Source organism: Corylus avellana, chromosome 3 (genome assembly GCF_965113065.1).
Source record: "Corylus avellana chromosome 3, dhCorAvel1.hap1.2, whole genome shotgun sequence".
NCBI lineage: Eukaryota > Viridiplantae > Streptophyta > Magnoliopsida > Fagales > Betulaceae > Corylus > Corylus avellana.
This window is the reverse complement of record NC_142492.1, coordinates 5,124,171-5,137,604: the sequence shown is the minus strand read 5'-3', so window position 1 is coordinate 5,137,604 and position 13,434 is coordinate 5,124,171. Positions and strand designations below refer to the sequence as shown.

Sequence of the window (13,434 nt, the reverse complement as noted above, 5' to 3'; positions counted from 1 at the left end):
TTTCTCATGACCTATAAAAGCCAATCCTTTCATATTAAAGTCAAGAAAGTTTTAAATTTAAACTAAATTTTATGTGAAACTTTTAGTAAAATTTTTGCATTTATTTTTCTTTCCTTCTTAGTTTTTAACTATTTTAGACCCATTTTCTAGAACTTCTTATAATGATTTTTAAGAATATTGGGCATTTATTAAAAACATTTACATGCTCTCTTGTGCTGTAATTATGTTTTGTATTAAATTACTTGCGGGCAGAGAGACAGAGGGGCATAAAAAGACAAGGTTGAGATTTTCTGAAAACTTTTCCTCTCCTCTCTCGAACTAAACAGAATTCCATCAAGAATCCTAAAGAAAGGGACAATTTGAGAGAGAGAGAGAGAGAGACAGAGAGATGGGAATCTCAATGATTGACGTACTTTCTTCATGCTTGGTTCTTCCTTGGGAGCAAAGAAATCCATTTGTCAGAGGCCCTTGTTCTTTTTCTTCTCAGTCAAATTTCGCCACTTTCAGGACCCTCAGCTTCTCTAGTAACCTCTCCAAAGGTAATGTAAACCCACTAACCCATTTCTCTCTTTCTCTCTCTCTCTCAACATCGCACCTTCCCCTGCCTTTACCATATGTTATTATATATATGGTAAACATTTGTGTTTGGCTGTTGAGAAACTCGAAAAGAAAGAGGACCTACAATCTTTTTGTATACCTTCTCCTCCCCCCCCCCCCCCCCCCCCCCCCCCCCTTTTTCTTGTATTTCTCAAGAACCAAAACAGAAAGTAAGCAGTGTGGACCTGTTATAATTTTTTATTTGGGTTATGGGTCAATGAAAAGTATTGTATTTCTACCTTTTCCCAGCGATCAAACATAGCCGAATGCTTTTGTGAATCTTGAGTACCTGGTTTGTCAAATTTTAGGCTGTTTGTCAATGAGCACTCTGCAGAGGCCAAATCGTCATTCTGTTGTCTGCATGGCGAAGAAACGTGCTTCAAGCACTGATAAGAAAAAGGTACCACTTTGGCAAATTGATTTTCACATATTTTTTGAGTTTACTCCTTTGGTTTTCATCGCATTTGTTTATTTTTTAGTTGGATGTCCCATGTTGTCAGTATGTAGTTTGTTTAACTTTATACGAAATAAGGAAATAGTGTATAGGAAGTAATTATCATCATCATCATCATCTTCACTGATTTGGGTAATATGAAATCATGAAGTTTTGCATGAGTTTTTCAAGTTCTCATTGTGCATTTGGTTTCCCGGAAAGCAAAAACAATAAAACATCGTTTAATCTCAAATGATTTCAACTGCAGGAGCAGAAAGTAAGCAGGAAGGAAGTAAGTAGAAAAAAGGGTGGTAAATCGAAGAGGAAGAGTAGGGGGAGGGGGAAGGGGAGGAAGAAGAATTCCTATAGAATTGTCAGGCTTGTCTCAGCTGCTGGCACCGGGTTTTTCTATGCCAAGAAGAAGAGCAGGAGGATTATCGATAAGCTTCTGCTAATGAAATATGATCCTTGTGTAAAGCGTCATGTCCTGTTTGAAGAAAGTGAAGTGAAGTGAGTGAAACTTCCATCTTCCTGTTTTCATGCACTTTTTGCAGATTGATTAATATGATAGATCTACCTGCTTGAATCAAGTTTCTCTGGGTCAATCTGACTACTACTATTCTTGTAACAATTTGTACATTGATTTCTCAGGCTTGGAAGGCAAAAAAAAAAAAAAAAAAAAAACTAGAAGAACTCTTGGAATCCTTTCTTCTGGTAAATCTTGGCTAAAGCTACAAGCACTAGTTACTGCTCTTTCAAGACTTCTGGGATCTAGTTGAAGGAGGGTACTGTGATGAAACTGCTAGTCTGGAAGAGTTGACAACTTTGACTGCAGCAAAGAAGATTGTTGGACGACAATTCAAGTTAAATATAAAACTAAATAAAATTTACGTTAACAAAGTAAACTTTAATGCTCTTTTTGTTGGGGTATGAGAAACCTTTTGCTTTTGGTTCATTTTTGTTATATTCTTCAATTAGAAGTTTGACTACCAAAGCCCTACATTCCTTAGTGAAAGGAAACAGCAGCCAATGCTAGACATGTAATCATAGTTTTTTCATATCTTTTTTGGCATACCAACTTGACATGCTAAATAATATTGTTTTTATGAATTACAAATTATTCTTCCTAGCAGCAATTGCCATCTAAAAATAAGCTGGAAATTAAAAGTAGTTTGACTGAATGCTGTAGAAGCATTGAAACACAAACTTCAACTAGAGGCAATGAGTTGAGGCAATGAGGATGAAGCGATCGAGTCATTGATTTGTTTGGAAAATTTTGTTGCTTTGATGGTTAACTGTGCTTACATGCTTTCAATTTACTTGCTGGTTGCTATTAGTATTGTCAACTAGTATATGAAATTCATTGTTGAACATAGATAAGTGACAGTAATAAAATCTGTTAGAATATTAATTAAATGATTAAATTTATTCTTTTCTATTAACTTAAATTTTTGGAATAAGTACAGTAATTTAACATAGTATTAGAGCAGGAATTATGAGTTTGAACTATGTCTCCGTAATTCACTTTTCATTTCAATTAAATATTTTATCTGTTGGATCCTACTTATTAAGGAAAAGTTTGTGTATCAAAGTAAACTAAATTAAACAATCCAAAACAGTCATAAAATGTTAATAATACACATGGTTTGGTGGATAGCTTTTCATAATATTTGCTATATATGCCGTATTTTTAAGTTTAACAATTAACATAATTAAGGTGGAAGAAATTGAAAGAATTTTATATATATATATATACATATATATATTAAAGTTACAATTCAAATTAAACTTGAAAATAGACTTACACAGAACAATATTAAAAAGGAAAATCTCTAACAATTACAAACAATATTATATAACAATAGTAGACAAACAAACCAAACAATCAAAGAACTCTGAGTCAAATTACTCTTCAAATTTGAATTGGCTCTGAGTCAGATAGGAAGGGAAAAATTTTCATTACTTCGATTGAGGTCGACCCCCACCTTGCATACATTGGAGCTTGCTGCAAAAGCCCTTCATGAGTACAATATCATAACCGTCAAAAATCAGGAGAGAAAGCGTTCTACTTCTTGAATGGCTTTAATGCTTATATTCTGTCTTTTGATCCATATTTTTGTGTCCTAATCTTCCATTACCCAAAGTTGCATAAAACTCACTTCCATGCAAAGCATCACAATGTGGTCACTGTAGTCCATAGCTTGATATACTTGAAATAATGTTTCTTGCACAGAGGTGAAGGGAGATAAAATATTTCCCAACCCTCCGTATCTGCAAAAAAGGCGAAGAACTCATTGTTTACTTGAAATAATGTTTCTGTTACTTTGCCACGTCATACCCAATAAAAACACGATACGTATTATTATTAATTTTTTACTTTCAAAAATAACAATTATGATTTTTCACATCATTTTATGACTCCAGTTAAGATTGCACATTAGCCCCCACTCCACGTCATACTGCTACAGTAAATTAACATAATATTGCTACAATAAATTAACCTAATTTCTTATATCCCCAAAATTTTACCTTGTGCGTAACCCTCTCTCATCTTCATCTTCCTCAGCTACTTCACAAAATGCGACCGTCAAATTCTCGCAAAATGCTCCCAAATCGTAGCGAGAAAGATGAAAATGAGTGAGGGTTATGCACTGAGTAAAATTTCAGGGATAGAAGAGATTAAGTTAATTTACTGTAGTAGTATGACGTGACAAAGCAACGGATTTTGTTAAGTTACTTAACGGAAATTGATTTTAAGGAGTAAACTGTTATTTTAGCCCACCCTGAGGACTTATCAATTATTTTTTATACCACATGGAGTGATTTGTAATTTAAGCCATCTACAGGAACCTATAAATTATTTTTTATACCACAAGGAGTGATTTGTAATTTAGGCTAACCATATGGACCAATTTTGCATTTATCCCTATTTATATATAAAAAAATACATGAAACGATGTCGCTTTTGTGTTTATGTATATATATATGAAAATTTAGAAATGATGTCATATGTAGTATGGTATTATCATATTACCATATAAACAATGTCGTTTTAGTTTTTTTTTTTTTTTTCTTAATATCTTTTGTTTTCTAATATCAAAATAAAAATATTAACAAATAACCCAAAACACAAAAATATTCAAAACTTTTTTTACTTTTATGTCACATCATAACACTTTTAAGCTTAAAAAAAAAAAAAAAATCCCCCAAAATGTGTTTCCACAAAGTAATGATAAGCTATCAAATGAATAATATTTTCTCCTCCAACAATGGGTATACGTTGTATGAGCAATATTTCCTCCTCTCATGTAACAATGGGTTCTAATTTATGATCATTCATATAAAAAGAGGGAGTACTATTTTCGAAATAGTGAACAAGTTTCATTGTAAAAAATGGTCGGAAAGTGGTCAGGTTGGATAATAATAGTTGCCTACCAAAGGCTGGCCAAATGAACTTCTACCTGGAAACCACATTTATTATAAGGGTGTGTTTGGTAAAACAGTCTGTAGTGCAGGACTGGTTGCATTATTGATAATTACTTAAAGGGATTACAATAGGCACCTAATCACTTGAGCCAACCTGATTAAAGATTATGGATATCATTCTGGCACTCTCTCTTAATTGTAGTCATAGTTTCAACATCATTTAGAATCTTCAATAAATATATATTAAATAAAATGCCAAGAGAGTAAAATTCCTGCATAGCTTCCAAATGCAAATACATGATCAATTGACAATGAAGCTTTTCAAGTAATAATATGATCTCTGTCATTTCTTAAGCATTAACCACTCAAGAATGTTTCACAAAGAGAGAGTTCACCAGGTGACCTTTCAAAGTTGGAGGAAGCATTACCAGCACCCTTCATTTTTTCCCCTTGTTCGCCTGCTTTCCTTCAACTTTATGTTCATGTCAATCACCAATATCTTGGTTCTTGGCTCTGGCACCATACCCTTCGATGTCATCTCACTGAAATAGCGCAAAGCATCTTGTATTCTTCCGTTGTCATAAAACCCATGAATCATAATGGTATAAGATCGCCGATCATGCCCCAACCCATTTCTCTCCATCTCCTCCCATGTATATCTTACTCTTTCCTGATCACCCCAATCCATATACAACTTCAAGATCAAATTGTGTGTGTCAGAAGTCATCTTGCACCCATTTCTCTGCATCCTCTCCAATAACACGGGAACTTCCTCTGGTTTCTTCAAGGTCTTGAGCAGGTAGTTACAAGTTATATCATTTGGCAAGCAACTTCCCTTCTTCTGTTCCATTTCATCTAAAAGCTCGTAAACCTTTTCCATTCTCCGGATCTTGCAGAGGTGCTTGATTAGCGAGTTGTAAGTTGTTGCATTTGGGGGATAACCTCGCTCCTTCATTTCCTTAAAAACTTCCAAAGCTTCAGGAATCCTCTTCTTGAAACAAAGCGCATCAATGATACAATTGCAGATCACCACATCCGGCTTTAAATCATTCTCCTGCATGGCTCGGAACAACTTGACCGCCGTTCCCAATTTCCCCTTCTTTGTCAGAGCGTTTATAAAAGTTCCATATGTAAACATGTCCGTCTTACATTTAGACGCAATTATTTCTTTCCAAAACCTTTTTGCCTCATATACATTCCCCAATATGCACCAACCGTTGAGAATGATATTCCAAGTCTTGACATCGCAACCAAACTCATTTCGCTTTGAATGAAATATAGTTTCCGCAACTTCCACATGCTTATACCTACATAACCACATCAAAAGCCTCTGAAACGCAATCAAATCACTCTCTAATCCAAACTGTTTCCTCTTATTGAATATATCAATTGCTTCCTCCACCTTATGAGCAGCCGCAAATCTATTAAGTAAAATCTCATATGTCTCGTTATTGACAAGTCCCTTTCTCTTTGACATTTTATCGAGCACTTGGATCATCTCCTCGAAACGCTGCAATTTCCCAAGAACATCAAGAATCTCATTGTAAACACCAGACCCAGGTGAGTATCCACTTCCTTCTTCTCCTTTTCTACAAACCCAGTTGAAAAATACATAAGCTGGTCTCCAATCCGAACGATGCCGCTGAAGCACACTCAGCACCAAGTCCTCGGTCAGCCCGAGCCCGCATAGATCGAGAGCTCGCTCAATCGCCTCCGCCGGCTTGTCCCTTCGAAACTTGAGGAGGTTTTGAACATAAATAGCTGATTGGTCATCTGGGTCTTGTCGAAACTCGGTGGGTTCATGAGAATCCGCAACTGAGTGCAGAAATCGAGTTGTTTCGGTTCTTCCTGGGAAATGAAATTGGGATCGTTTGGTGAAAGTTCCAGAGTTTGGGTTCTTTGGGCTATGAGAATTAAGAATGTTGGCAAGAGAAGATAGGGCTTTAAGTGAAATGGGATGATGAGAGCGATCCTTTCTGGCTTGGGTTTGGAATTTGAGTTTGAATTTCCGTTTGATGTTTTCCCGGGAAAATGTTATCAACCGTTGTGGGGAAAGCATGTTGGGCCTGTTCGAATGGGCGGTAATCACAGTCCTCTAATATTAAAAACATTTCGGAACGTTATATGAATCAAGCTCTCTATTTTTGACAAATTCCTTTGTGACTTTCTTTTTCATTTTCCTTTTGCAGTTGATTTCAGTCACTGCAGTGGATAGTGCTTTGTTCTCATTGCTATATTGTCATTGATTTTGAGTTCTTTCTGACTCGAGCACTTACGAGAAATGCATGGCTATTTTGTTTGCTAATTCCAAGAAAACAAATTGATTTTCCTATCCTTTTCTTTTGTTAGTTTTATGAAACAACACAATTGAACTTGGGATTATTGAAAATTTCTGTCTTGGATGGAATCTCGCTATTTGTTCGCATATTTTTGTTCTGCCTCAATTGAAAGTTTTGATTTCTCTCGTGTTAACCAATTGTGATTTTGATAGGTATTCAAAGTAATTTCGTATATGCAAGAAACGGTAGTTATATATATATATATATATGAACTTGGATTTACATAAATTTGAAAGAGTTCATCGGGAATGCTCTAACTACCAATAAATTTGTAATATTTTCCCATTTTGTAATGTTTTCCTCCATCTGCAGTTCTGCACTATTTGGACTAGTCAAATTTTAGTTTTACCTAATAAGAAACAAATGCGAAACTTAGACCTTTATAATCCACCAACTTTAAGTTGGCTAATTGTCTTCACTGACGTGTTAGAAAATCCCATCGGAAAATTAAACAAAATTATAAAAGCGCTCACCTCGTACCTTGGGACTGAAACCAAGAGCTACAAAATGGTCAAAAATTATTTTCAGATCTTTCAAAATATAAGATCAGGATCAACTCATAAGCACTAATGCTTCTCAGTTTCCACTTCCCCAGTTTTGCCTCAAGCTCCCAACGTAAAAGATTGCATGTTAAATTGATTTGCCTTTGAGTTTATGCTCTCTTGAAGACAACGGCTTTGAATCGAGATCTGCTCCAATTTCTGCCTTATCTCAAAGATGATGCATCATGTTCTACATAATTGGCCATTTATGCTCATGTTTCCAAAGCTTTGCAGCCGGGCCCATTGTCGCGGCATCAATGAAGTCTAACGCACAAGCACGTAGGAGTAAGTGAAACTGATAAAATAAAAAGGAAAGGAAAACAACAGCAATAAAAGTTCCAATATATCTGCAAGCTTGGGAGGAGAACTACGCACAAAATTTTACAACAACGAACATGGGAATGCAGATAGTTTTCGATACAGGGAAACTTGGTAAAGATTTAAGGGGGATGGATCCCTCTGCAACTTAAATAATGCAACACAAAAAGCATGAGATGCGAACGACTTAATTCTCGAAACATAGCCAACCATCTTTACATCGCAACATCCGGGTCCAATCTTCTCTGAATAGCAGCTGCAGCCTATAATATAATGGAGGTAAGTGAATAGATTGATTCAAAATTATTGGAAATTACAGAGCAGGGACAAATCAAGTTCACTATACTGACCTCAAAGTTTCCAATTTTGTACTGGTAGGCCATCTCCTCCCTGAGCTGTGCTTGCTCTTTCATTGCTTGTGCCTGGGAATTCAAATGGACATGGAAGTTGGAAAACATTGCCATAAATTGATGGGTTCAATATTCAATGAATAAATTGAAATTTGGGTGATTAAGTGGAAACTAACCATTCCACTCTGCATAGACCGTTTTAAAGTTTCCACTTCTTCTTCCTTGTGCTTTTCACGTTCACGCAGAAGTTCTTGCCTGAAAAGCAGAACAAATTAGGGAGTAAAACCAAGAACATGCTGGTAACAATAGTCTGGTCAACCAACTAATCTTCACTTGCAATTTAAAAAAACCAATCCAAGCACCAGCGGCGTTATCTATATGTATATATATATACACACACACACACTTCAAGCAAAATAGCTAAATGTCCAAATCCCAAAAATTATATTATGGGAACTGAAATATCCAAATGGCTGCAATCAGATAATGAATGAAGTCTATAACTTATAATTTAAACTTCTCTTAGTTTGAATCACCCAAGTAAACTTTGTAAAAGGTTAACAAGTGTGGCTCCTTTCACAAATATCAAGAGAATTCCCCCCTGGTGGTCGTCAAACATGCAAAGTTTCTAATAATTAGCGACACCAATGGTTCCTGATATAGTGAGATTAATGGCATTCATTAGGAATAGCAGATCTTCTATCCTTTTTTGGTAAGTAAAAAAGATTCTAGAAAGATCTTCTATCTTAAAGCTAACTAATCTGCGCATTAGTCTTATTAGCCACAGTTGCCACTTAAGACTATCAATACAAGGTTCCAAATCTTGGCAAATTCAAGATAGGTAAAAGTGGAGGCGAAACAAGCAAATAAAAATGTGAATTTGAATAGTAAAGTCTTGATTCACTCAAAACTATCCTTACATGGGACAACAAACATTTTCCATATGCACACAACGAATTCTTGTATGTATATATCCAATACGAGGGACTTCGGCATCATCAACTAGTTGAGATATATAACTGGGGATTAAATATAACTATATATATAGTATTACATATGTTATTGTCCTTAAACAGGTATAATGTAACCATGTAAGCCTCAAAGCATAAAATAGTTTGGGGAAATTACATATTCCCCCAGAGTTTGAGGTTGGTAACAAATTGAACCCTGAGTTTCGAACTATTTCAGTTAAGACCTTGAACATCCACAAAACAAAGTCGTTTAACACCATTCTCCCAATCCCCCAGCACCAATCACCACCGAACCACAACCTAGAACATCTTAAACCTGTCAATTTCCTCAAACACACACCACCACTCCCCATCATTGGCCCAAAAAACACCCACGCCAACACTGACAGGCATAAAACAAACTAAAATGCTACCAAAACTCACAAACAAAGACAATAGGCCCAAAACAATCATCCAAATCTAAGGATTCTATGATATGCGCCAAACTGATCAAAGGATCCTACAATCTTAAAGGATCCTACAGAGTAACAAGTCGCTCTAAAAACAGATGTACATCAATGAAAAGAACTGTATCAATCAACAAGGAAACTGAGAAATGGTAAAAAAAACTGTTCCTTTCTTCATCAATTCAAATGAAAAAAACAGTTTTCAATGCAAATCATAACACTGCTAGAGCTGCCAAGTTATTTTCATCTTCATGATAAATACTAACAATGCAGAATGCACTGAAACATACCGACGCTGTTCTTCATCATTGAATACAGTGCGTTCTTTTTGCACGATCTTCTTGAAACCTTTTTTCAGGTCTTTTTCCATTTGACGTCTGTAATAAGCATCCAGGTTATAATACCTGCAGCACAAACAATTAAGTAATTAAGTAATCTACACTGCAAACTTTCTATGCATTGTATGATAATGCTACCAAGATGGGTGTCAAATATACTAAGGACTTATAACATCAACTAAATAAAGGAAATCAAATCTTTGAATCTTCATTGTCTCATTCTTACCATAAAATTAAATTTAGTCTTTCTTCATCAGCTTTGTATGCATTGTTTGTTTTAGATAAAGAAATGACTTCTTCAAGTTATTCACCACTGTGTTGGGCCAGTTTTATGTGCCTATTTAAATAAAGAAGCATAATCTAATGAAAACAATGGAAGACAAGAAACCTATATAACTAAAGGCAAAGAAACTTACTTTTTGGAAGGAAACGTAGCTGTATTGTGGTCCTCCATGAATCTGTAAAAATGAGAATTACGCATTTTGATAGGACTCAAAAAGTTTTGACACAATTCATAAGTAAGGGAACATAGAAAAAAGACAATTAATTTTGCATTATATTGAAGAAAAGGTTTCTATGAAGGTCAACTACATCCAATCAACAAGTTTGTGCAATTACTGTTTAAACATCTGCTTCTCTTCCCAATTAGGCAAACTTTCCATGTTCACCTGCAAAGAAGTATCAAACAATTATTGCATTGAAAAATTCTCCATGCCATAAGTGCAATTTGAAAACGATAGAAGTAAAGTTGTTCCTTTCAGCTACATTAATATGAAAATAATAATGCGCATTACACACATATTACTGAAAATCTAATTTTTTAAGTAGCAGTCAGCTCTTACAATTCAGGATTATAGCATTAAATTTTAAATTGTATCAACACACACACACACACACACACATATATGTCTGTGTATTTATGTATGCATCAAGGAAATTAAGTTCTGCATCCTACCAATGGTACCCATCTAAAGGAATACAGCCTACAAAAAATTGTCACTAGTCAGTCTAGTCTGCATGTCCACATTCTAAACAGAAAATAATAAGAACAACAACAATGGCAATACTGCTAAGGAAAAAAAAAAACGTCTTCAACATGCCATAGGATTGTGAAATGGTGAGAAATGGATTACCTGTTTTACTTCTGCCAACCATGCAGTGAACTCTGGCCGTTTATTCCTACAAAGTATAAAGTATCGTATAAGTGAAGGGTTAAAAAAGAGAGACACTTATTCACAAGAAATTAACAAATTGAAGTGAAAAATAATAGACTCTCATCTTGCTCAACAGGAAACAGAGCACATTCTATTTCTAGATTTTCTCGGGAACCAAACAAAAACCCTAACCAAAAAGAAAAAGGAAAAGGGAAAAAAAAACACTTGCCACATATCGGTTTCTCTGATAATCCCATACTTTCCCCACGAATTCGTGACCGCTCCTTTCTTCCCTTTCTCTTTCTTCTCCTTCTTCTTCTTCTTTTTCAGCTTCTCTTTCCTCTTTCTCTCTTCTTCGTGTCTCTCTTTCCTCTTCCTCTTCCTCTCCTTCTCCTTCCTCCTCCTCTTCCTATCCCTCTCCTCCTCCCCACTATCTCTCCGCTTGCTCTCCTTTCTCTTCCTCCTCCTCCTCCTCCTCCTCTCTCCCTCGCTCTCACTCTCCGACTCCGAATCCGAATACGAGCCGCTCTCCTCCGATTCCGAATCAGAGTACTCGGACTCGGAATCCGAGTCCTCTTCGCTACTGTACCGCCTTCGCGATTTCCTTTTTCTCCTCTCGCTTTTCCGGTGCTGCCTTTTCCCATCCTCTTCCTCTTCCGACTCGGAACTTTCCCGCGCTTTCCTTCGAGACTTACTCCTGTCTTCTCCGGAACCGGAACCGGAATCGGAATGGTTTCTCTTATTAGACGGAGCTTCGGTTTGTTCTACTTCTCCTTCTTCTTCATCTACTGATTTTCTTGCGACCGCAACGTTTCGATCTCTGCCCATTTTCGTTTTTGGCGTTGAGAGGAGCGAGGGATTGGAAATGTGAAGAACAGTGGTGGAGAGCTATTTATAGTGGTTTCTGATTAGATGGGCTTGGGCTTGGGTTGTAGAGCCAGACAGGCCCAAAGGTGAACCATGGACCATCATAGTGGGTTTCCTCTTCAATCTTATTTAAACTTTTGGACTTTCATCCCACCACTTTGGGTAGAGTAATGTTATAAAGAAGATTAAAGACTTTTTAAAGTTTATTCAAATATGATGTGGTTTTTAAAATTATCATTGAATTTGAGATCATCATTATTAAATTTTGATCTATTAATGATTTTAATAGCTGCCTCACGTTTAGCAAGTCTATATAACATTACTCATACGGGTATGTAAGTCAAATTGATAGTATAGTAGATCACTGTCGATTTTGGTCAATGAACACCTACAAAGAGACTGGTATTGATAAAGGAAAGATTTCGATGCTTAATCTAACTTGAGAGAGTGATTGCCAGAAGAGTTTTATCAACAAAGATGAAGTATGGTAATCTTACCTGCATGAGTTGTGTGTCTCTCCTTGTGTGGAGGGCCTGTGAACCGCGTACAGGGTTGGCTAGGTGTTATCTGGCGATGGGACGTGGCTTTGGTTGAGACTATGGGGTCTAATCCGTGTGCAAGACTTAGACTTTGGTCAGGTGTTGCTTGCTAAATGGAGTACGAAGTAACACCCCGAATTTTAAGCCCTAGACTAAGAAATTTTAATTTTAAGGAAATATTATGGGAAGGTTGTGATGATTTATGACTGGTATATTTTATTTATAAGCTTTAATTTAGTTGATTGAGGATTTTGGACGATTTATAGGGTTGATTGAGACAAATGTAGAGGGTTTTACTTTAGGCTTTTAATCCCACTGTGAAGGATCAAGTGGTGTTAAAAGGAATTTGTTCGGATAAAGAAAAGTCCTTGAGAGTTGTTTTGAGTTCTAGATTATTAAGAGATAAAGCATTTGATTTTGGATTAGAAAATATAGCCTCAGGGTGACCATTATAAATTTTTTATGATCTCGTGACAATCGCTATGAACTTCTAACATCTTTGTGGTGACTGCAATGAACTTTTAGCAACTTCATGGCGGTTGTCATGAATTTTTGGCAACTCCAATGATGGTCGACAAGAACTTTTGGCAGCTATTGTGAACCTTTTTTTTTTTTTTTTTTAATTAAAAAGGTTGAAAGAAGAGACCAATTGTGGCTATTCTAATTGGGTATAACCATAGTAACACCAATCCACGGGAGACTGTTCAGGAGGGACTTAAACAGTGAAAACCGCAGGCGGCAGACGCACTCTCAAGACTAGCCGAGCCATAGCTTAACCACCCGCTCCACCAGGACATTAATAGGAACTAAAATGGTTTATACTAATTAAGCATGGAGATTCGAACTCATACCCTAATACTTACCTAACCACTTAAAAATTTTATTGGGCCATTGAACCACCACCATTGATGATAGTGGTAGTGGAGTTCTAAATTTGGCCTATTACATATATAGGAGTACCATTCCCCCACCCCATTTAAATAGGGGAAAAAAAAATAGAGCACGAAATTGCAATGGCTATACACATGTGAAATATTTAATAAAGTATTATTCTTAAACTTATAATGCAAATGAAATTACAGGCATCACTAGCTCCTAATTTTGGAGCTGTAAA

General features: G+C 36.1%; 2 protein-coding genes across 2 annotated transcripts; both read right to left on the bottom strand.

Annotated features, from left to right (window-relative positions):
- Positions 1 to 4,611: 4,611 nt before the first annotated feature.
- LOC132175889 (Tetratricopeptide repeat (TPR)-like superfamily protein) lies at positions 4,612 to 6,589 on the bottom strand. The gene has a single exon (XM_088514906.1). The coding sequence runs from the start codon at positions 6,513 to 6,515 to the stop codon at positions 4,881 to 4,883; it is 1,635 nt and encodes a 544-aa protein (XP_088371032.1). The 5' UTR covers positions 6,516 to 6,589; the 3' UTR covers positions 4,612 to 4,880.
- Positions 6,590 to 7,648: 1,059 nt separating this feature from the next.
- On the bottom strand, positions 7,649 to 11,765 carry LOC132176642 (nucleic acid-binding protein). The gene is made up of 8 exons (XM_059588906.2): positions 11,144 to 11,765; positions 10,894 to 10,939; positions 10,379 to 10,428; positions 10,177 to 10,218; positions 9,713 to 9,826; positions 8,182 to 8,260; positions 8,006 to 8,077; positions 7,649 to 7,918 (listed from the first exon to the last, which is right to left on the bottom strand). The coding sequence occupies exons 1-8, from the start codon at positions 11,740 to 11,742 to the stop codon at positions 7,871 to 7,873; spliced, it is 1,050 nt and encodes a 349-aa protein (XP_059444889.2). The 5' UTR covers positions 11,743 to 11,765; the 3' UTR covers positions 7,649 to 7,870.
- Positions 11,766 to 13,434: the final 1,669 nt, after the last annotated feature.

What these genes read in the sequence shown, in the direction of transcription:
- LOC132175889 (XM_088514906.1), bottom strand. Translation starts at nt 6,515, where the DNA reads ATGCTTTCCCCACAACGGTTGATAACATTTTCCCGGGAAAACATCAAA.
- LOC132176642 (XM_059588906.2), bottom strand. Translation starts at nt 11,742, where the DNA reads ATGGGCAGAGATCGAAACGTTGCGGTCGCAAGAAAATCAGTAGATGAA. An exon ending in GCTACGTTTCCTTCCAAAAA is followed by an intron (nt 9,827 to 10,176) that starts GTAAGTTTCTTT and finishes TTTGTGCTGCAG; the next exon opens with GTATTATAACCTGGATGCTT. An exon ending in ACAAAATTGGAAACTTTGAG is followed by an intron (nt 7,919 to 8,005) that starts GTCAGTATAGTG and finishes ATTATATTATAG; the next exon opens with GCTGCAGCTGCTATTCAGAG.